The sequence below is a fragment of the Micromesistius poutassou genome (genome assembly GCF_964030765.1).
Source record: "Micromesistius poutassou genome assembly, chromosome: 4".
NCBI lineage: Eukaryota > Metazoa > Chordata > Actinopteri > Gadiformes > Gadidae > Micromesistius > Micromesistius poutassou.
Genome location: NC_140274.1, coordinates 9290072 through 9312261, shown reverse-complemented (window position 1 = coordinate 9312261; position 22190 = coordinate 9290072). Strand labels below are relative to the sequence as shown.

At 46.2% G+C, this 22190-nt stretch overlaps 1 protein-coding gene across 1 annotated transcript in view; it reads right to left on the bottom strand.

Moving 5' to 3' along the window:
• The window catches only part of kcnab1a (potassium voltage-gated channel subfamily A regulatory beta subunit 1a), a gene marked incomplete at both ends in the record, with an annotated part of 58880 nt that extends 45380 nt beyond the window's left edge, over window positions 1-13500 (bottom strand). The window contains one exon of the mRNA XM_084466337.1: window positions 13229-13500. Within this exon, the coding sequence (XP_084322463.1) occupies window positions 13229-13500 (272 nt within the window). The remainder of the gene's footprint in view (window positions 1-13228) is intronic.
• Between the last annotated feature and the right edge of the window lie 8690 nt (window positions 13501-22190).

The following is a 22190-nucleotide window of genomic DNA, read 5'->3' as shown; positions in this document are numbered from 1 at the left end:
CGTGGATTCGAATTCCCCTTGGGAAATCCTACTGTGATTGGTCCTACACTAACGGGTAATGTTACTGTGGTAGGAGACAGAGACAGTACAGTAGTCTGTTACAGTGGTGGTTTGTATGGTCTCACACAAGTTTTAAGATATGACTGATTTCACTGCATGCACTGGAAGACTTTGGTTTTTGCTTCATCTGGATTGACCTCTGAGTTGGCAAGCAGTGATATATAGAGAGAGTGGTTGCCAGGGAGCACACACACACACACACACACACACATGCATACACACACACACACACACACACACAAACACACAGATACATAAACACACACACACACACACACGCACGCACACACACACACACACGCACACACACACACACACACACACACACACACACACACACACACACACACACACACACACACACACAAACACACAAACACACACAGCTCTCCAAATAAATAACAAGACAATGAAAAGAGTTGCGATTCTGCAGTGATCAATAAAGACATTAGGATTTTATTGTCCCACTTTCCAGCAGCTGTCTGAGAGCGGCGAGCGGAGCCAGTGTGTCAAGGGGGCCGGAGGTAAAGGGCAGGTGCTGAGGATAATAAGATATGGCTGGGGACGAAAACGCCGCCCAAGGGCTCGTTACACTGGGACTGTTGGCCTTTTGGTCAAAACAACCTCAATGGAATCAAAGGAAATAAGGGAGAAGTGATAGGTCAATAATGGGGCTATTGTAAGCATGACCACTTGATGCATTATTGCCTTCCAGCTAGTGCAGCCTTGGGCTGGAGATGTATTCAATAAAACTAAAAATAATTGGGGTTGTGTGGCATTTTAGTGTATTGCAACGGTATCCATCATTGTGTTATGCAGTTGGCCTGCTAATCTTCCCAGCCTTTGTGTTATTTATTTTTATGGCATGATTTATACAAGTCAAGGAATAACCTGCTCCACTTTTACACCTGTTTGTGTGTGCGTATGCGTGTGTGTGTGTGTGTGTGTGTGTGTGTGTGTGTGTGTTCAGGTCAGGGGCCTTGTCAGCAAATTCTGTATTCCATTAGTCAACCCACAAAGCAGCCACCCGGACTGTGATCTGAGCGCACCTCGGTGCGGAGAGCAGCACCACTAAATGAACACTGGGCTCGATCTGTCAGCCCCCACGTCCAACACGGACCACCCCACACGGAGGAGGAAGAAGTGATTGGAGCAGACAGAAGAAACGCTGCAACGGCAAGGTCTGTCCCTTAAGATGATAACCAACCCGGCACAAACACACACACAAACACACACACATACACATAAGCATACAAATACATGTACACATACACATAACATACACATACACACACACACACACACACACACACACACACACACACACACACACACACACACACACACACACATACACATACACATACACAAACACACACAGTATGAAGATATGCCCCAGCCTCCAGCTCTGCTCGTGGTTATTCTTCGGCCTGACCTTAGTGGACGTGGTGTTTTTTAGCAGAATAGCGGAATTGTGCAACACACACTTTATGAGGGAGATGAAACAATGTCTGGAAAAGTAACACAGACGAACACTTCAAAAAAGCGAATTAATTCTGCAAAATAACTCAAATCCTCCTTAGGATGTGATGAATTCTCATCCCTTCACCCGGCTTCAGGCAGGACAGGGAGAAAGGTCTGGTCAATGTCAACGTTCTTGGAGGTGGCGAGAGAGACAATCAGTGTCTTAGCTCTCAGCCCCCCCCCCCCCCCCTCCATGTCTTATAGTTTCACAAGGATTTGTGAGAGAATAAAAAAGTCCAAGGGCAAATTGCGTGTTGTGTGAGAGTGATGTGATGGAGAACGTAATGAGGAGGGACAGCACAAAGGCTTTGGTTATTCCATCACTGGGGGGCTGGGGAGAAGAACCATGGCCTGTCGTTTCCAATTCACCGCTCTGCAGAGTTACAAATGACACCAACAAATGGCACACATGCCCGAACATAGTCACACATACACACACCAACAGCACGAAACTCACACACGTCGTTAAATCAACACTACGGGCTACGCATTCTTTAGGGCAGAAGGAGATATGTAGATAATTAAAATCCATATCAAGACATGGATTCAGCTTCAATTTATAGCAGGTACACCACCTGTTTCGATATACGCACATACACCGAAAATAGCACTAACTGTAATCCTTAATGAGAATATTTTCACAATAAGACAATTACGCATTCTAAAAAACAGGCGTGACAAGTAACGCGAACACATTATGTGAGAAAGAAGCAACCATAGCATAAAGATAGATAGACAGAAGACAACAAAGTATGAACCAAAATACATAGTTTCTGTCGCCTATAGTGGTGCGTCATCTTTCAGACAACATTACATAACGTATACATCCCAGCCCTCTCCTCGGCGCAGAGTCACCGCGGTTACAAAGCAGAACCTCTCTGGTCACAAGGTCTCGACCCGTCACCGCAGTCACGCAGTCAAGGATGGTACCGCCGTTAACGCTGTTATACAAACAAGTTCACCTTCCAACCTCTCAGCATCACTGACCCAAACCTGGATCTGGTCCCCCCCTCATATTTCATAGCTCACGTGTTCATGTCAGCCTAATCGAATCGGTTTGCATTCTGTTATTATTTGTCATGTGTCCTGACATCAGCAAAGGCACCTCTCGCTTTTATTGAGCGATGGACATTTGAACAGTGTTTCCAGTGCATAATCAACTCGATTCTGATGTCTGGAACCAACCAATGGACCAGACATGTACATGTTTAACACTAGTTCACGATTTTATGACTTTGGGCTTCCATTAATTGCTAGCTATCACCATTAGAACCATGGCAATGGTGGATCTGCTATTCGGCTGCTCTCAGCTAAATTGCCCCATTTAGCCGACAGAAATACAGCAGTCGTCACAACGGAAGCCAGCTGACGGTTTTCATACGCATGCAATCACTGATCACTTATCTGATCACTTATCTGGTTTCACGTATACCACATGCTGAAAAGCATGTGGAAGATATGACCCCTGGAATTACGTTTTGTAGAAATAGGACATTCTTTTCTATCATACATTTTTTTGGGGTGTAAAACGTTTTTTTAATTTGTAAAAACAGTAGTACGATATTCATTTTAAGCAGGCCGAATGCTCTGTTCTGGGAGGATTGCTTAGTGCAGCGGTGCAGGTCCATTGAGTCGGCTTCTAGCTCGGCTCAGCGTTTTGCAATGAGCATTATATCCAAGGGTGAGTGCACAGTTGACAAGAGACTGTGGTCATTACATGCTCCACGGTCGCCCATTACTACTTTTCTATAAGCCATTGTTTCGAACCAAACCCATTCCCAGATAAACGGATGGGTCTGTCGAGTTTCTCAGCTTTTGGTGGATCCTAGAAGAGTGTGTGTGTGTGTGTGTGTGTGGGGGGGGTGATCCTCTTCAACAGGACAGCTGAGCGGAACGAAAGTTTACAGTGTGCCTACTTCAGAAAAGTGCACAACAGTTTGATGCATTTCTTTAGTTACACTGCAGTTGTGCTACAATGTTGTGCATGTTCTAGACTCTCTCTCTCTCTTTGAGTAACTGATCACAATTAAAAAAAACTTTACACTTTACACACTAATCTTTACACTTAAACGGTAACTTTAACTGTCTTAACCTTTTGCTCAGATTCCAGCTGAGGGATGATTACAGTTATAGTGTGGAATCTCAGTCTCACACAGAACACCTTAGAATGGTGGTTAGTATGCAGTGCAGTGTGACGTGCCTTTGGCTATCACATAGCTCAATTTAAAATACACAGAAGTAATGTTCATATAATGAATGCCATTTAGGCAAATAACAAAACTAAGGACAATATTGCACTGCACCACTTCAATAAAGATGGAGTGAATTACAGGGACAGAAAAAGTCAACACACTGAGAACAGGAATCTATTTCTTCTAAGTAGACCTGCATTTAGGCTGTGTATGTTATAATAGGCGCCATTCTATAGGTGCCATTCCCCTATACACACACACAAGTGCAGCAAGTAGATGCTGTGTGTGTGTGTGTGTGTGTGTGTGTGTGTGTGTGTGTGTGTGTGTGTGTGTGTGTGTGTGTGTGTGTGTGTGTGTGTGTGTGTGTGTGTGTGTGTGTGTGTGTGTGTGTGTGTGCGCGTGTGTGCGTGCCTGCGTGCGTGTGTGTGTGTGACCTCTACCTGAGAAGAGCTTCTTCAGATATGGACCCTTGAAGGCTAGAAGGGCGCTCAGCGCGAGAGGGAGCCATCATCTCGGTGATCGCTATGGTAACGCTACGGAGGCGTTGTGCGTGCGGCTAAGTGTCGGGTGGGAAAGTGGTAATAAAAGAAGAAACTAAGAATAGAGATGACAGATGGTAACTAAGCAGCATCTGGAGGAGAGTTTAGAGGTATAATTTACCTCGGAGACAAACGGCACAGTCAACTCAGAAGCACACAGCCTCTGCTGGCTTTCTGTTTGAAAGCTGAAACGTCTGCCAAGTTAAGCCGCGTGGGTTTCGGTGGGCTTCCCGGGGTCCAAGGTGTCGTTTCAGGAAACATGAACAAAATGTCTTGTGAGGACGGTCGGCGATAGCTTTTAAAACGTATGTCACCCAAGGCAACACAACACCAGCCTCGTTCTTCAACTGTCTGACCTTGACGTTTGGTGGCCATTCATCTGCACAAACCCGCTTTCCTTTGCTCATAAAAGAGATACACTGGTACACACACACACACACACACACACGCGCGCACACACACACACACACACACACACACACAGGCACATACACACACAAAGTGCAGAAAAAGCCTGCACGACTACTGATTAGATAAAGCAAATATTTGCGAGATACTGTTGTGCGTCATCCATTGTGCGTGTGTACATGTGTGCGTGTGCATGCGTGCGTGCACGTGTGTGTGTGTGTTTGTGTGAGTGAAGGGGGAGTTCAGCCAGTGAAAGAAGATACACATTTGTTGGAGTGCATTTGGGGAGAGTCTCTCGTCTCTCGTCTCTCGTCTTTCAACGTGTGTTTGAGCATGTGGTTAGTGTTAGTCTGAGAGTCCACCACAGGACAGGGGGTGTGGGGGGGGGGTGGGGGGGGTGTTGTGCATGAATCTGAATGCGTTTCAACTATCAGTTGACACGTGTTCCACATCATGCCGTCCAATAGGCGATAAATAAACACCGGAGGCGTCCCTCTGTGCTTTGGTTTTTACGCTCCAATTCAATTCACCACCTGGGTTTCTAACAACGAGAGCTGTTGAGTCCTGTCTGGGTGTTGTCTGCCTCTGTGGGCTGGGCACTGTCACCCTGCGTTTAATTGTTTTGCCATTTAGGAGATTGGCACTGGGAGAAGCAGACCACAGTGCCAGAGTCGTCTCTTTGAACGGTTTGGACACAAGATGATCAAACCCACGAGACAAGGGATCTCAGATGATGTCATCGGTTGGCGGCGATGGAGATACTCCTGTGTGAACCGTCTCGCTGTTGGACTGTGCATGGACACACATGCATGTGTGTGTATGTGTGCGTATAATCATCCACACACCAGGGGCGCCCTATGAACCCCAGTATCCCATCACATGTGTGCAGGCGCACACATGCTCTCGCAGTTGTTAATCTGTTTCTCTAGATTTCTTCTCAGATCTCTTCCTGCTTTTAAATTACATTTCAGATCACGATCGGCAACCGATACCAAACCATCAGGCTCTCCAGCTACTGTTTCATAAGTGGAAACTTGTTAAAAGGTCGATAAGGTGACTATAATTGCAAGAACAAGAACAAACGTGTGTTTGTATGGAATTCTGAAATGTGTTTTCTTTTCCTTTTCCACCAAACAAACTCAAAACTCAAGCAAAGCTTTTCCTCACAAGGACATTGTCTGTTACTGTAAGGACACGCAGAACGATATATGAGGCTGGGGACGGGACCGGGGGAATTACCTATAATGCTTTGTTTGGAGACGTTAACAGACCATAATAGGGAGTGCAGTTCAGAATAAGATCCACACAGGTGCACTGGTGTGTGTGTGTGTGTGTGTGTGTGTGTGTGCGTGTGTGTGCATGCGTGTGTGCGTGTGTTGTCGTGAAGTGTGAAATTGCGCCCAGGGATGGTGGTGTCAAATCTCTGGTCATAATGTAACACACCTTTTCACACAAGAATATCAGAAAGGTACAGTATACAGTATTCACACACACATGGCAACACACTGTTACCACACAAAAAGACACACACTCCAACCAACGAGGAGTACTTGTACATGTTTACCTCTCTCCTTGTCTTTCTCCTGAAGGTTTACAGCAAGTAAACACAGCAATTGAAAGTGGCTCTGGCTCTCCTCTTTAAAATGGTCTGGAGGGAGAACTGGTTATATTAGCTTACCTCAGATAGGAGAACACTCTCTCTCATTCACACACTCACTCACTCACACACACACAACCACACACACACAACCACACACACACACACACACACACACACACACACACACACACACACACACACACACACACACACACTCACTCACTCACTCACTCACTCACTCACTCACTCACTCACTCACTCACACACACACACACACACAATCTGTCTCTGTCTCTCACAACCTCATACACACACTGTCTTACACAACCACAAGCACAATCTCTGACACACACACACACACACACACACATACTAGGATATGGGCACACGGAGACTCACATTGACATACTTATGCAAAGGAACCAGCACACACACACACACACACACACACACACACCACACAGAGTTACAAAGAAGAAGTAAAAGTGCTGATGAGCCAAACTCTCTCAGTTTGCCTCGTCAGTACATCAGCTTACTGCTGTACTCTATGTGCTGCAGATATATATATATATATATATATATATATATATATATATATATATATATATATATATATATATATATATATATATCTGGAGAGGGGGATGGAAGTAGGAACTAGAAGAAACCAAAAACAATTTCTCTTTCTTCTTGCTATCTATTTTGAGATTGTTTGAAATTCAGGTCCTTGTTCACACTAGGCATCAATTGGCATCAGTGGCATCAATATGTCAAAAGTTGTCCTGCCACCAATACCATATTTTTCTTTCCCGTCTTATTCCAATGACCTGTGTCCATTGTCCTTTTCCTATTGTAATGCATTGCATACAATGTTTCTGCATTGACACTTTATTTCTCGCCATGTAGGTCTCAATGAGGACAGATGTGGTGCAACTAACCACAAAGCAAACCGCAGCTGACAGTTCCCACGTATGGAGAGTCATGTCCATCCATCTCCATCAAATAACTGACAGCAGAGCTTTAGCTCCACCTAGTGGTCAAATTTAGAAATAACCACTAAATATACCACCCTCACACATGTATTTGGGGCTTTTATTCATCCATTTCACAAACGTATCAATCCAGCCCCATGCTAAGCGTAACCGTTATTCATGTAGTCAGTAGATCTCACTACCTGTGTACACTCCCCAGCTGTACTCCCTGCATCACCTTACCACTTTCTTACCAATTCAGCCCCCCCTCCCCTCCCCCCCCCCCCCTCCCATCATAATTCCTACAGCTCAGCCCAACCCCTGCGTGGGAAAGTGAAGTATAGTTTTGCCTAACAAGTCTCTGCGGACGACAGCCCTTTTAATTGAGTTAGATAAATGACAAGTTCCCACACCGCAGCAGACGACTGCGGGGAGTGGGTGCCGATGAGTACCGGTGCCCCCACCCCTGATACAGGGGGTGTGTGTGTGTGTGTGTGTGTGTGTGTGTGTGTGTGTGTGTGTGTGTGTCTGTGTGTGTGTGTGTGTGTGTGATATTATTGTTTCCGCAGTGGGTGTTTGCAGCCAATTTTGTGGCAGGTTGGTTGTGCTGGCTGACAAGTGGCTGTGCTGTCCTGGTGTGAACTCAGTTAGGAGAGGGAGAGAGAGAGAGAGAGAGAGAGAGAGAGAGAGAGAGAGAGAGAGAGAGAGAGAGAGAGAGAGAGAGAGAGAGGCTCTGGCTCTGGCTCTTCAGCAATCACTAATCACCCTGCCCATCAATAATACACACAGAGACAGAGAGGCATAGAGATGCGGTGTAATCATAGCAATAGTAAAATAAATGTCCTGTGATCAAAACATTTTGTTGAAAAGAAAAGAGGACAGCACTGGTGTGCAGCGTGCAAAGAGTCCACACGGCAGCTGTAGAGAAAACTACTTTGATAACAGCATGAATAGTAATCAGACCTCCAAACTGAAAGTCAATTCAAACAAGGCAGACAGAACAGCAATCTTTCCCAAAGTGATCTCCTCTACAACCTGGGTCAACCTGAGCGCTGACATGTGTGATAATAATAAGTCAAACTGGCCTGTGCAGTGAGCAGGCAGCTCCGCCTGGCTCTCCTAAATGAGGGCATCACTCGGGCCAACGGACACCCAGGAGAGTAACACTGTAGGCCTATGCAGGTGAAACCTCAGAGATCTGTGTGTGCGTCTGTGTGTGCGTAACATGCACTGGGACAAATAGATCAAGTGCCTCGTTGGTGCCTGGTTGGTGCGTAAAACCCTGGCGGTTTTAACCCTGGCGGTTAAAACGGCCAGGCTTGTTGGCCAATAGTGGATTTATTGATGAGCGACGATCTCTGAATCTCATTGGCAACGTACTTGAGCCCAACAGCAGAGCTAATGGACTGGATAGGTCTAGGGGAGCTCAGGTCCCCACATTCTGGGTTTTGTGTAGTAGTGTTTGTCTTGGGCTGAGGGCGGGGCGGGGGGGGGGGGGGGGGGGGGGCGGCTTTACTGATGAACCAGCAACTACCTTACTAGCTAACTAATTAACTAATGAAAAAATATAAAAATGATTAACTGACTTATTCAATTATAGATTGACTACAGTTATATGGTAGCGCTGTAATAATCAACAGCTGTTGTGTTGTGAAAAACAATTTATCAGTTAATCAGATGATCCTGTTTTGCGCTCACGCCTGACGTGCAAAGTTCATCTCGGTTTAACACCCCAAACGTAGTCCTGCTCAAAGCTGGGAAGTCTATAACGATCAGGTCTTGTTTTTAAAGGGATGGTTGAAGTACACCAGACTGCGTGCATTTGTAAGCTTTTTAACACCAATTATGCCTTTTGCCTCTTTCATGTCTTTTTTCTGGCCCGTGCGTTTACACTGACTGAGGTAATATACCGGCTTGATTTCGCACCCCAATTTACTCTCTCGGACCCTACACATGTGATTGATGGCTGTGTGCCATGCGTTGGCTCTCTACAGCTACAGGAGCCTGGTAAAACCGGATCCAAATCCCGTGACAAGTGACCGGTGTGTTGGCACGAGATGAAAAGCTACAGGGGCCTCTTTGGTGTGTGGTCGTTCACCCAACCTTGACAGAACATAAAAATAAAAAAATACACTGACACACCGTACACCTGCACAGAAACACAACCACACACAGACAGCCACACTGTTTGATCTGATTACCCGACCGATTAAGTATTTAGACAGGATACCAGTTCCCTTGTTAAATATTCACAGATTTTCCAGGATGAATTAAGGATGAGACTTGAACACATTAAACTATATGTCGGCATGCGTGCGTCAGTATGTGTGTGTCCGTAAGCGTTAGAGTGTGTGTGTGTGTGTGTGTGTGTGTGTGTGTGTGTGTGTGTGTGTGTGTGTGTGTGCGTGTGTGTGTGTGTGTGTGCGTGTGTGCGTGTGTGTGTGTGTGTGTGTGTGTGTGTGTGTATGTCACGCACCACAGCTTCACTAAGCTCTGATTAACAATTGACCCAAGCTCATTGGTGTGTGTGACACAAATAGAGTTGCAAGGGTGTGGAACATTTCTGAAAATATTGGAATCTTTCCACAAGAAGTTAGGCTCAGGAATTTGGGGAATGTCGAGGGTATGTCGAATGTCGAAGATACAAATGCATCAGGTATACAATCTCTTTCCATCTCTCCCTCTCTCTCTCTCCTGCAAACCCATCTTGAAAATCTCCTAAAAGAGTTTTACTGCATAAATGGCTAAACATGGATGTCTTCCCTGGTGTTCTTCAACGTATTATAGGCAGATACATTCATTTACAAGGGGTGTCAATGTTTCAGCAGGTATTGATGTGTGCTAATCAACCTTAAGCTCATAGAATACGTCTTTGGGGTTCATACAGTATATGTACATGTCTTTGTCATACCTCATTGCTATTGGCTAGAGTCCAACGTTTACAAACTGTTATCCTTGTTTAACTTTAGTGAAAGCTCCTGTCCAGGAGACAAAGTGAACAAAGTGCTTTGAACTCTAAACACAACTCTTCTCAGGAGGAGATGGAGGGTGAAATAGGAGAACACAAATCAACGGCTGACCTCGAGGAAGAGTCAACGAGGGAGACTAAAAGAATGAGAGATAAACAGCTACAAATAGGGAGAGAGAGGCAAAAAGAGGGTGGAAGAGAGATGGGGAGTGCAAGAAAACAACTGCGCAGTCACCTCTTTCACCTTTACACAACTTTTACTTGGGCAGAGCTGATTGAATCTGTAAAATGGACTGAGAAATATCCACAGCATTCAGACACAAACACACACACACACACACACACACACACACACACACACAAAACCAATGTTTTTATTTCTCCCCTCCTTTTTTGCCTACCTGCTCCTTCCATCTTTAATACCATACAACCTCCTAGAAACAAGATGCTCATATACTTTGGCTCAATGTGCACGGAGGGGGACCCCCTGTCCCTGATTGGCTGATGAAATTGCCTTTCATGCAATCTATGTTTCCCCTGTGACTACAGCCGAATTGAGGTTTAAAAGCTGGATGAACTGGATTAATACTTGTTTTTGTCCACGTGGCGTTTGCTTCACGCTCAGGTCAGGAAAATAAAGAGAGTGAAACTCCAGAGCCGCAGTGCAGCCCCAGGACCTGAGATCAGCCCAGATACTCAACACCTGTTAGTCCGTCCAAAGACTTTTCCTTTTCAACTGCGTTGAAGTGACTACATATAGAACATGATAGTGTGACCCATTATTATCATTGTGCAAACCAAAAACACATTTAATAAATGTGCGCCAACACACCAATTCCGTCGCAATGTTTATATTAAGACATCATTGTTACACCCTTTTCTCGGTTTGTATCCAGCGCTGTCTCGCTGTTACACCTCCGAAAAGTGTTGGCCACCTAATGAGACGGCGGTGAGCCGCATCAGATCAGGCCGCGTTTAGCGCTTAGTGGAAATAACAGCTTAAGGAAGAACCCTGTTAGCCCCTTCAAGGAATATCATTACAGACACGTGGATATGCCGCGGCTTGGTAAGGCGACAGGAATATACACTCAATTAAATATTTCTGTCATAACATCATTTAGAAACGCACTGAAATCTCCTTGAAAGGGCGAATCAATTGCATCCATGCATGCAGTGGCATTCTGGTTGATACTGTATTGGTTATATTGGTTTAGAGAGCCAAATGCATCTCAAGCCGGCCTAGCATAGAAGCATGGAACAGCGGGCACGTTATTGACTGATGGCATGAGCTAGCATGTGAGTTGCCAGTGGGACTAACTGGGGGCTCAACTGTTCCTGTCCAAATGCATGACCCCCACCCCCACCCACACAGAGACAGACACACACACACACACACACACACACACACACACACACACACCCAGGATTTTTCGCAATCACCTCGTGACCCTATACCAGGTTAAACCATCTCTACCTGTTACCTTCCTTTCATTGGGGCAGACAGAATGGATATGTATGTCTAATGTGATGAACGCTCAACAGACCTCATTCAGGCCACGCTATTATTATTCCACTGATTGTCATCCATATACTCGACCCGTCAAAGGACACAAACATACACATACGCCAAACCATGCACAACAGCCTTCCACACTCATTGTGATGTGAACGTCAATCTGGAAAACAAGACGACAAGAGACAGTACATCCAAGAGAAGCTGGATCCCTTCCCCACCGCGGGGATCGGGGGGGGACGTCTTCAGTGGGTGTGCGGAGGACTCTGGGCGCCCGCTCACTCACGCTGTATCAAAGAGTCCCAGTCCCACCCACCTCCGGAGCACCCACGCCACATCACCCACGACGAGGGGGAGGGGCCCCGCAGGCGGCAAATCAAAGCACCCACATCCAAACCCTTGGTTCTCTCTGCAGCGACCATAGGGAGCGGCAGAGCTGATGAACACAACCCAACACAAAAGAGTCGTAGACAGTGAAACAACACACAACACTTCCTGTGTGTTGTGTTTAGGGATGTTGCCAGAACGGAGATGTTGTCCATAGGGGGGGGGGGGGCTAGGGCAACGTCAATTCGCTCTGCCTCTCTCTAACCTGTTATGCAATGACACAGGAGCACAAGGCAGGAAGTAGATATGTTGGGCGATTGTGAGGGATGCCTCATGGGGCTTGAAGCAAGGTGTGTGTGTGTGTGTGTGTGTGTGTGTGTGTGTGTGTGTGTGTGTGTGTGTGTGTGTAATTAAGTTTTGTGATTTTCAGTAACCAACGCAGATGTGGTTATTAAACGTAAAAATTGTACCCACTGTGTTTTTTTATGGGTAATGTTATTTAGATACATTTTACTTTTATTTTATTTCCTGCATTGATAACGCTTGTGAGGTCATGTGGAAAGTATCAGGGTTGTTCAGTTCAATCAACAGCCTGGGAAACGGGCAAATCAATTTGTGATCAACAGCCGGTTCGTGTAATAATCAATCTGGCCACGGCATTGAACCAGGTCCCTCAGCATGCTCCAGTACACAGGTTACACAGAGCATTCAAGTATTGCAATACAACACGAATACGAATACGTTTGTATATTTAAAACGGAAACACGTTTCTCCATTTCCTTTACCTGGCTGGAAGATTGTCTGTAAGCCAAAGCATCAAAACATGCAAACGCAGGCGTCCATAAGCAATAACCCTACATATATTAATATGAACCAACGAAACACATTCTGCACACGCATTACCTCGCAGTCAACCCCACTTAAACACCTTGCGATCCTAGACTCCACAACGAGTCGGTTTAGGAAAGGACTCCTGTGGCCAAGTCATCACCTACAGTCGCTTCACGGTTACCATGGCTACTACTGTCCACACCCGTCAGAGCCGCACCAGCACCGCATCTACCCACACAAACACAAACACACACACACACAAGCGCAGACCCCCCCCCCGGCACGGCGGCGCTACCTGTAGGCCATGCCCGTCTGGCCCCTGACCGTCTCCTGCAGGGACAGGGCGTGGCAGTGGAGGAACTCCTCCAGCTGCTTCAGCTCCACCAGCCCGTTGGCCCTCACCCTGGTCCACAGCATCGCAGGGTGCTGGCTGTTGGGCTTCTGCCCCTGGCCTTGGGTCTGGGCCCCGCCTCGGGTCTGGGCGCCAGCGGGGGCCCGGTCGCCCCCCCTGCCGGGGACCTTGGTCTTGGGGTTGGGGATGTCGCACGTGGCCTTGTACAGGTACATGTCGCTGCCAGCGGAGCCTTCCTCTTCTTCTTCCCCGTCGGAGCCCTCAGCCTGCCACGGTCTGCCCCTCTCTGTGCACTCTGCCGCCGGCCGTGCGTCTGTCCCGCCAACATGAACCTCTCCCAGTAATCCAGGTGGAGCCACGGCGCGCCCACACTGCGTAGCGCCGACCACAGGCTCGTCACCGCTCTGTGTGTGTGTGTGTGTGTGTGTGTGTGTGTGTACCACCTGCCTGCCTACCTCTGTGCTGGGTTGCAACTAGGTTGGCGGTGGTGTGGCCGACGACAGCAGTCCTTTTAACTCTTCATTTACGAGGATCACAAAGTGTTTGCCGTGTGAAAACACACACTCACATAAACCAGCTGAGACAAATCCACCGCTCGGTCCAAAAAAAACCCGCTCACGAAAGAAAAACAGAAGAAACAACCGAAGGGAACAGTCAGACTGAAGAGGAATCCAAGGTGAGTTCTGAAGTTAAGTTTACGTTCTGAAGGCAGAACTCTCTGGAGGTCCATGGTGAGTTCAGACGGCCGGTCTAGACAGCCAGCAGTCCACCATTGTGGACCCATGTGCACTACTCACATTCAGACAGGATAAGAGAGACACGGTCAGATGCTCCCGCTCTCTCCCTCACTCTCGGAGCCTAACACACACACACACGCATACACACACACACACCCGTGCTGTCACTTTGCCCTTGTGTTGTCTATAAGCTCACTTTGGTTTTGCTCCCTATTAAATGGCATGGGAATCTGGGACATCTTTTTTCCCGCCTCCCTCTCCCCCTCTCTCTCTCCCTCCCCCTCTCCCTCTCTCTCTCTGTCTCTCTCTCTCTCTCCCTCGCCCTCTCCTCCTCTTTGCCCCTTTCGTCCCTCTGACTCCCAGTTTCTTTTCTTTCTCCCAGCCTAGTTCTCTCTTATTCTTGTCCCTACGTGACGCCCTCTTGTAATCTGTCCTCCATCTCTTCATCCCTCTGTTACAAGGCCTTTGTCCTTCACCCTTCTCAGACTTAGCTCTTCAGACACACACACACCACACACACACATACACACAAAAAAAACACACACACACACACACACACACACACTCAGCCTCCCACTGTATCTCGCTCTTTCAACTGTTTTTCCGCCGACTTTTCTCCTAAACCAGTGGCTCCCCTCTTTCTGCCTCCCCCAACAGATTCCCATCCCACCATTTACTTGTCCCTCAAGATATTTCCGCTATTTCCAGCTCTCTTTTCTTTCTCTCGCCGTACTTCTTTGCATCTTTCTTTATGTCCTTCTTCCCCGGACCTGTTAAAACACATACTCCATGTTAGGACTCAGTCCAAAGAAAAAGCCCACCCCCCCCTAATTTTTCCTCTGACATCACGTTTGGTCCCCCAGTGGCTGATGGGAATGTGTGAGAAATCCTCTCCCCATATCAGGAGATTGTAGCAGAACCTCGAAACACACACACGTACCCCCACCCCCCTTACACAGACACACACACACACACACACACACACACACACACACACACACACATACACAGGCCAGGGCCAGACTATGAGGTCACTTCCAAAAATGAGACGATGACAGAATAGGCGTTTGCGTAACAAAGGCAAAGCATTTATTTTCCCAGTCATGGCCCAGACTCACACCTAGACTCTGCTCGCCTCCACACAACCCCTTAACATTACAGTTAATGGGGTACAGTTGTTGTTACCAATAAATGAGGTGTTGGGTTTCAAATCAGCAATAAAGTTTGACCGTGTCAGATAAACACACACAGACTGTGTGTGTGTGTTTCTTAGTAAAGGGCACACACACACACACACACACACACACACACACACACAGGTGGGCAGTCCATTGTTTAATAGGATTGGTGGAAAAACTGACCCTGCCTGGCAGTGGGGAAGTCAGCTGAGCTGAACCATGCCCTGGGTGTGTTTACACAGTATTTTTAGCCACTAGCCACACATGCGCACGCGCAACTCATCCACGAGTGTATGCCACATGATGGCATACATGTTTGAGCCTAATGATTCTATTTATGCACATGCACACATATTTTGCCAAAACATTCTCCCAATATAAATCATTGAGAATTAAGGTAGTATTTTAATGTTTATACAATAAAAATCCTCTACTTTGTGGAACTGCTTTAGCATTGTGTCTGTGCTCAAAACATGCATTGTCTTTTCCTAAAGGAAACACAATATATAAAACAATATATAAAAAGGTGTGTTGAGCCGTTTCTTATGTGTCAAATTGGAGTCTACATTATTTATCTATTTCAACAGCCAGACACTGGCTCAAATAAAATGAATGTACTCAGCAAAATCAAAAATTATATTTCAGTTCACATTGCGATACACCAAATGCTTTTCAGTGGCTCAATCAAATGATTTTAAAATATCTTTTTCCCTTGTATTGCCTTTCAACATCCTCAACGGAGCAGACTCAGCCTAGTGATTCCTTGCCCGGATTTGGACGTCGGTTCAGGTACTTTTGGGTTGGAAAAGCCAAGCACGCCGTGGAAGGATGAATGCAGGCAGCTCCGCAAAAAGGTTCCCGTCGTGTCACAGTGTCGTGTCGTATGCAGACACTCAGCTAGAGTGTCTTTCTGGGCTCTCCCCTTGCACTGGCTCTGCTGGCCCTTGGGGGCCCCTGGGGCTCAGAGCAGACACACTCTAATCTGGGCCCCTAGCAGGGGGGGCAGGTGAGCCCACTGATAAGAATAACCATAGAGATGAGGGGAGATGAGAACAGACACTTCACAGCCAGAGAGTGAGCGAGAGAGAAAAGGGAGTGTTTGTGAGCTGGTGGGATGGGAGGATGACTGTAACAGTGATCATAATGGTAGTGATCAGTGTGTTGCCTTCAAGGACTGGCCCATTTTTTTGCTGGTTATTTATCGCCTATCCATTATCTTCAGAAGTAAATCTGACTGGTAAATTGTAGCTTATTCCAACATGCATTCATTAACTATTGATTGTCTAAATAACAAATCAAAGTTTAAAAAAAAAAGGGAAGGGGGGGTTGTCTATTTTTAGCTTGGTTATGAAAACAAAGGGCATTTGTCTTGCTATATTGTGACCCAGATTTGAACCGCCATCAATACAGATCAACATCGATGGCAGCCAATGAATTGAGGATCGGAGCCATGACCTGGCCTCCATAGCAATAATCTGGTGGATGGCCCTATCTGTTTGTGATAGAGCTGACCATGCACTGCGTGCTTGTACATTTGTGCATACACAGAGAATACAATTTGCACCGTTTGCGAAAAATCAGCCAGAAAGAAACAGACATTTCTCTCACTTTCCCAATTTTGTATTTAGGTCAGTGTCACTCCCAGTTTCAGGACCGAAAGAAACATGCAGACTCCGTCCCCGCTCAGATAACAGTGGATTAAAGAACATATAATAGAAGCAATTAAAGAACATAATGGACGTGCAAGTGTGCCTCGGTGTAGACACACATAAGCACACACACACACACACACACACACACACATGTGAGTGTCATGTCAGTCAAAGGTTATGAAGCGTTGATCCCAACAAGCAGTCAGCAGGAAGGCTCTTGGAACAACTGAACCAAGCACCTGTGGTGAGCAATGGATTTATATGACAACTGTGCTGGGCTGCTTTAAATTAGTGCTACCATAATACAGGCCTACAGCATTTCTCCAGTTAGAAGATATTAAAACATCTGGGGCGTATCAGATCCCGCTTTGAGGATTGTCCCAGATGAATCATTTGTTATTCTAAGCGCAATGCTTAGGTCCACACACCCTGCTGCCGTTACTGAATACTTTATTCCATCCCTCGACCTGAATAATTGGCATTGGTGACACTAAGATGTATGATGTTAAATAGTCCTTAGCTTTCTCCTTCAATTCTTTCAAAAAACACTTTTCTTAGATACAACACTGAAAAAACATCTTATGAAGCATTGACTATTCATGTAGGTTCTTACTAAAATCAATCCATGATCAAGTTTTACGTCTTTTGTCCAAAAAGTTTCTAATTAAGCCTGCCTACAGTGCAGTCTCTCTACTCTGTGACCTTGGCTGGTCACGATTCTTAATTCTTTGTCTCTTCAAATAAGAGGATGGGAGAGATGTGCCCAGTGGACCAGAGATGGACAGGGAAGCAGAAACGATAAGAGGGGAAGAGAAAATCTAGAAACAAATGGGGGTTTTAATGGCTTAAGTGGCTTAAATGGCTTGAGTAATTGGATAGTCAGTTGGAGAAAGCAAGTGTGGAGAGAACCAAAATATTCAATAGTAATCTATCCATCCATCCATCTATATATATATGTATATGGGCTTATCCCTCTCACGCTCTGCCAGCCCTTGGTGTGTGTTTGTCACCATGGCATTTGGGATGTCAACACAGTGTAATATAGCAGGACAGATGCTAGCTATTAGCTATTATGTGCGGATCAAGTGACATTTCTAAAGCCGCAAGTGGCTATAGACGAGATGGCTCCAAAAATACACAATGCCAGACAAAAAAAAAAGAAAAAGAAGAAGAAAAAGATAACGCTAACAAAGAAATTGTTGTGATCAAATGTCAGGGGTTCACCCAGGCGGCCAACGTGAACCGAACTCTGGGGGAAGACATGAGGACTCACTAGGGCAGAAACAGTGATATGAAATGATGAGACACACACACTTAAAATACGCACCTATGACTGCCTGTGTTCTGATCTGAGTGTTAACGACGCTTGGATTACCACTCGGGATGGAGAACCGTGGACCAGATCCCCTGACACTGATACCCTGGGAGTTTCCTTGGCTGTGTGTGTGTGTGTGTGTGTGTGTGTGTGTGTGTGTGTGTGTGTGTGTGTGTGTGTGTGTGTACGTATGTCTGTGCGTGTGTCTGTGCGTATGTCTGTGCGTATGTCCGTGTGTTTGGCGTACGCGTGCCTACATATGTTTATATAAACCTCGCGGTGCACGGGTTGATCCTGCTCAACGTGCGCTATGTTCATCCACGTTTGCCAAACAGAGACTCTAACTCAAGGTGCACGTCAGTGAGCCACAGAGGACCTCCAAACCATGTGCACATCATGACCACAATAAGGCATCTCTCTCACTCTCTCTCTCTCTCTCTCTCTCTCACACCGGAGTGCACAAAGCAACCACACACCCACACCCACACTCCACACACGGGGCTCCACCGACCTGTAGGCCATGCCCGTCTCGGTGCCCAGCGTCTCATCCTTCCCCAGGCCCAACATCTTGAGGTACCGGTGGATCTCCATCTCCCGGATCAGGGCGGCCTTCTCCTTGCTGCTCTTGTGCACCGGCTGCTTGGCCGCCGCCGCGCTCCGCTTCCCGTCCTGGGAGCCCCGCCTGCTGGCGGAGGACACCGACTGCTTGCGGATCCTGGCGGCGGGGCCCCCGCCCACCCGGGCAGCTAACATGGTGCGGCGCCGCTCGAGGTAGGAGGCGCGGGTACGGCGGAGGAGCCTCGCAGTTCAGGGACGTTTTGATGAGGAGTGATGGCCCCTCCCCCCCCCCCCCCCCCCCGACTCCCCCACCCCCCCTCCCCCCCGGCTGTGTCTTTCCGTGTGTTTTGGCGGGAAGATGCCTCGCGGAGTATGGCGGTCGGGTTCAGCGGGAGCCCTCTGTGTGCCTGGTGATGATGAGGACCATCTCGCTCCAGCGTCTCATTTCCTGTGTCTCATCGGCGTCTTCTCTGGGTTTTCATTTTAGCGTCGTAGCCTTCTGTATGTCGTGGACTCCTTGTCTCTCTCTCTCTCTCTCTCTCTGTCTCTCTCTGTCTGTCTGTCTGTTTGTTTGGTGTTGTCTCTCTGGTCTCTCTTATAGCCTCCTCCGGTCTGAAACAAGATCCCCGCTTCCTAGACCCGTCATAGCCTGGCCTGGCCTTAGAGGAGGGAGTCAAGCATGCCAATGTGTGTGGCCAACAAACACGACTGCACACACACACACACACACACACACACACACACGCAGTACACTGCATCTTGACAGGTTTAATGATTTTATGGTAGAGTCTCTATATTTACACACAGTGTCAGATAAGCAGGTTCGTCTTTGCACCATTCCTGACAGCACAGGATCCACAAGTGAAGCATAGAGAAGCCCCAAATCCTTTACACAACCTTAACACCTACAACAGACAATCGCTCTGGATGTGTGGACACAAACATAACACACACACACACACACACACATACACACACACACACACACACACGCACGCACACACATACACACATACACACACACACAAACACACACACATACACACACACACACACACACAGTTATTTACTGTATATTTAACTTGGCACCTAGATCCCATCTAAAAAATGCTTTGTTTTCTTTTGCATTTGAGGTATTGCTGCAGTTGTGTCGCATCAACACTGCAGCATATGACTCGGTAATAATATCTTCCAATCAAAAGTTATGTGTTTAGCCAAGAGTGTGTGTGTGTGTGTGTGTCTGTCTGTCTGTCTGTCTGTGTGGATGGAAGAGAGCTGAGTGGCCTGCAGAATTAATTTCTTCAAACGTCTTTGGTGGGGACTGCATGCACATTAAATGCAAATAGTGGAAAGAGTGGGCGATCAAATTACCTGACTGCATTTCACCCTCTGACTGCATAAAAAGTTATGTTCAAATGTGTTTCATTCTCTAAAGACATCTAAAGTAATTAAATGTTCAAGAATAGAGAGGGTAAGCTGGGTGAAGAGAAAGAAGAATAGCCGACAAAGAAAAAAAGATAAGAATGAGAAAATTGGGTAGAAAATAATTTTAGCCCAGCTAAGAGGACCTCGAGAAATGGTCAAAGAGAGAGCTAGAGGGTAAGGTGAATGGCAGTCAGTATTCAGGAGAGATAAAACTTAGATAAACTAGACTTTTTAGAGGTACATTTCAAAAAGCATTACCATCAAATAAAATTGAGATAAGCAGGCTTACAATATGAAAACATACTCACTGTATACTAAAACGCAGAAATGTTCAATGCTGTTATAAATAACAACAATTGCACAAGAATGCAGCAGTACAGCGACGTAATATAAAACTACCCATGGCCAGTCTTCCAAGTTCTACTCTCACAAACTTTAATCAAAGAGTCAAGGATTCATATTTCATCCACCTGATACACCAATTAAAACAGGGTGCGCTACAGCAAGGCATTTGGTGGCTGCATAGCAGTCGAGGATTCATAAAAGGAGTTCTACTTGGTGCAATTTACTGGAGTCAAGAGCCAATCCAACGCAAGCATTTAATTTCCTTGACTGTGTGTATCTATGTGTTTATTATGCAACCCTATACTACAACATGTGTCTTATTCTAAGGATAGTCTTCCGTCTCCGGACTAACCTGCAGACTACAGGGTGCTCTGATTAGCATGTCAGCCCCGCCTGTGGCCCAGGCTGCCTACTTCCGTGTAGGTGAACACCCCCAGGTGAGATGAGTCCTTCAGGCTCAAAGGTAGAAGATGAGCTATGGAGTGGTGATAGTGGTGATGGTGGTGGTGATGTTGTTACCCCGACCCACCTGAATTATTCAGCACCCATAATGCGACCTTGAGAGGGTCTCTGGACAGCCCTGGGTGAACCAAGTGTCCAGGGTCAAATCTGACTTCATATATACTGTACATTTATAGATGAAAATGCTATAAAGGCTTTTTCGCTCAGTGATGTGACCCATATCATTAAAACATAAATCACAGATCTGTGAAATGTGATGACATTGACATTCTTTTTAGTTAGTTTAGTTTTCGCAGGCACATGCTCGCACACAAACCGCACACCACATGCACACACACACACACACACACACACACACACACACACACACACACACACACACACACACACACACACATTAACACCTTAATTTTCCCTTTTGGGGATGAATAAAATGCCCATCTATCTCTTTCCCTTCATTTCTTTCAGTGTAAAACATCAACAGATATTGCACTCCTCGCACATAATATTTCACATCCTTGGTAACTGACCAAGGATTTATTCGAAAGGAAAATGGATTCTTACACAGGAACACTTTCTTCCAGGCATGCCTTGTGCTATCAACAAAGGACCATCCCATTTTCATACATCTTCCTGACAAATGTTTGAGTTGGATTTATAAAGAGACCATTTTCTTCTGCAGGCCACTTATTAATTTAAGGAAGGTGGCAGGCGAGAATGGTAATCCATCGCCTTGCGGACTTTGGCTATTACATTTTTTTTCATCCTATAAGACGGCATCAAATCCTTCTCAGGAAACATGCTGAAATCCTTGAAGGGGTTCTCAAGGAAGCAAAAACACACACATCTCAATAGCAGCCATTTTTTGTCAAGGTGACAAGTCCTCACAAAATGAGCCCCTTTCATAGTTGCACCGATATTAAGAGCGAGAAACAACAACTGCATGTACATTATGGGGAAATATCTAATATCTAATATCCACCTCTGGTCACCTGATGTTTGGATTCCATGTATGTCTAAAAACATGTGTAACAGAGTAAAACATAGCACAAATGTGTGTCCAATTCCCTCACCTCAGATCATTGAAATAGTCCTCAATAGGTTTTGGACCGGTCTTCAGACTGGTCTTCTTATATACCTTCCTTGGCTTTGTGTTTAAATCATGATCATTGAAATTGGAATCGAGCCGTATTGATATGTGGTGTACGACCAATGATGGGTAGGTGTCACACA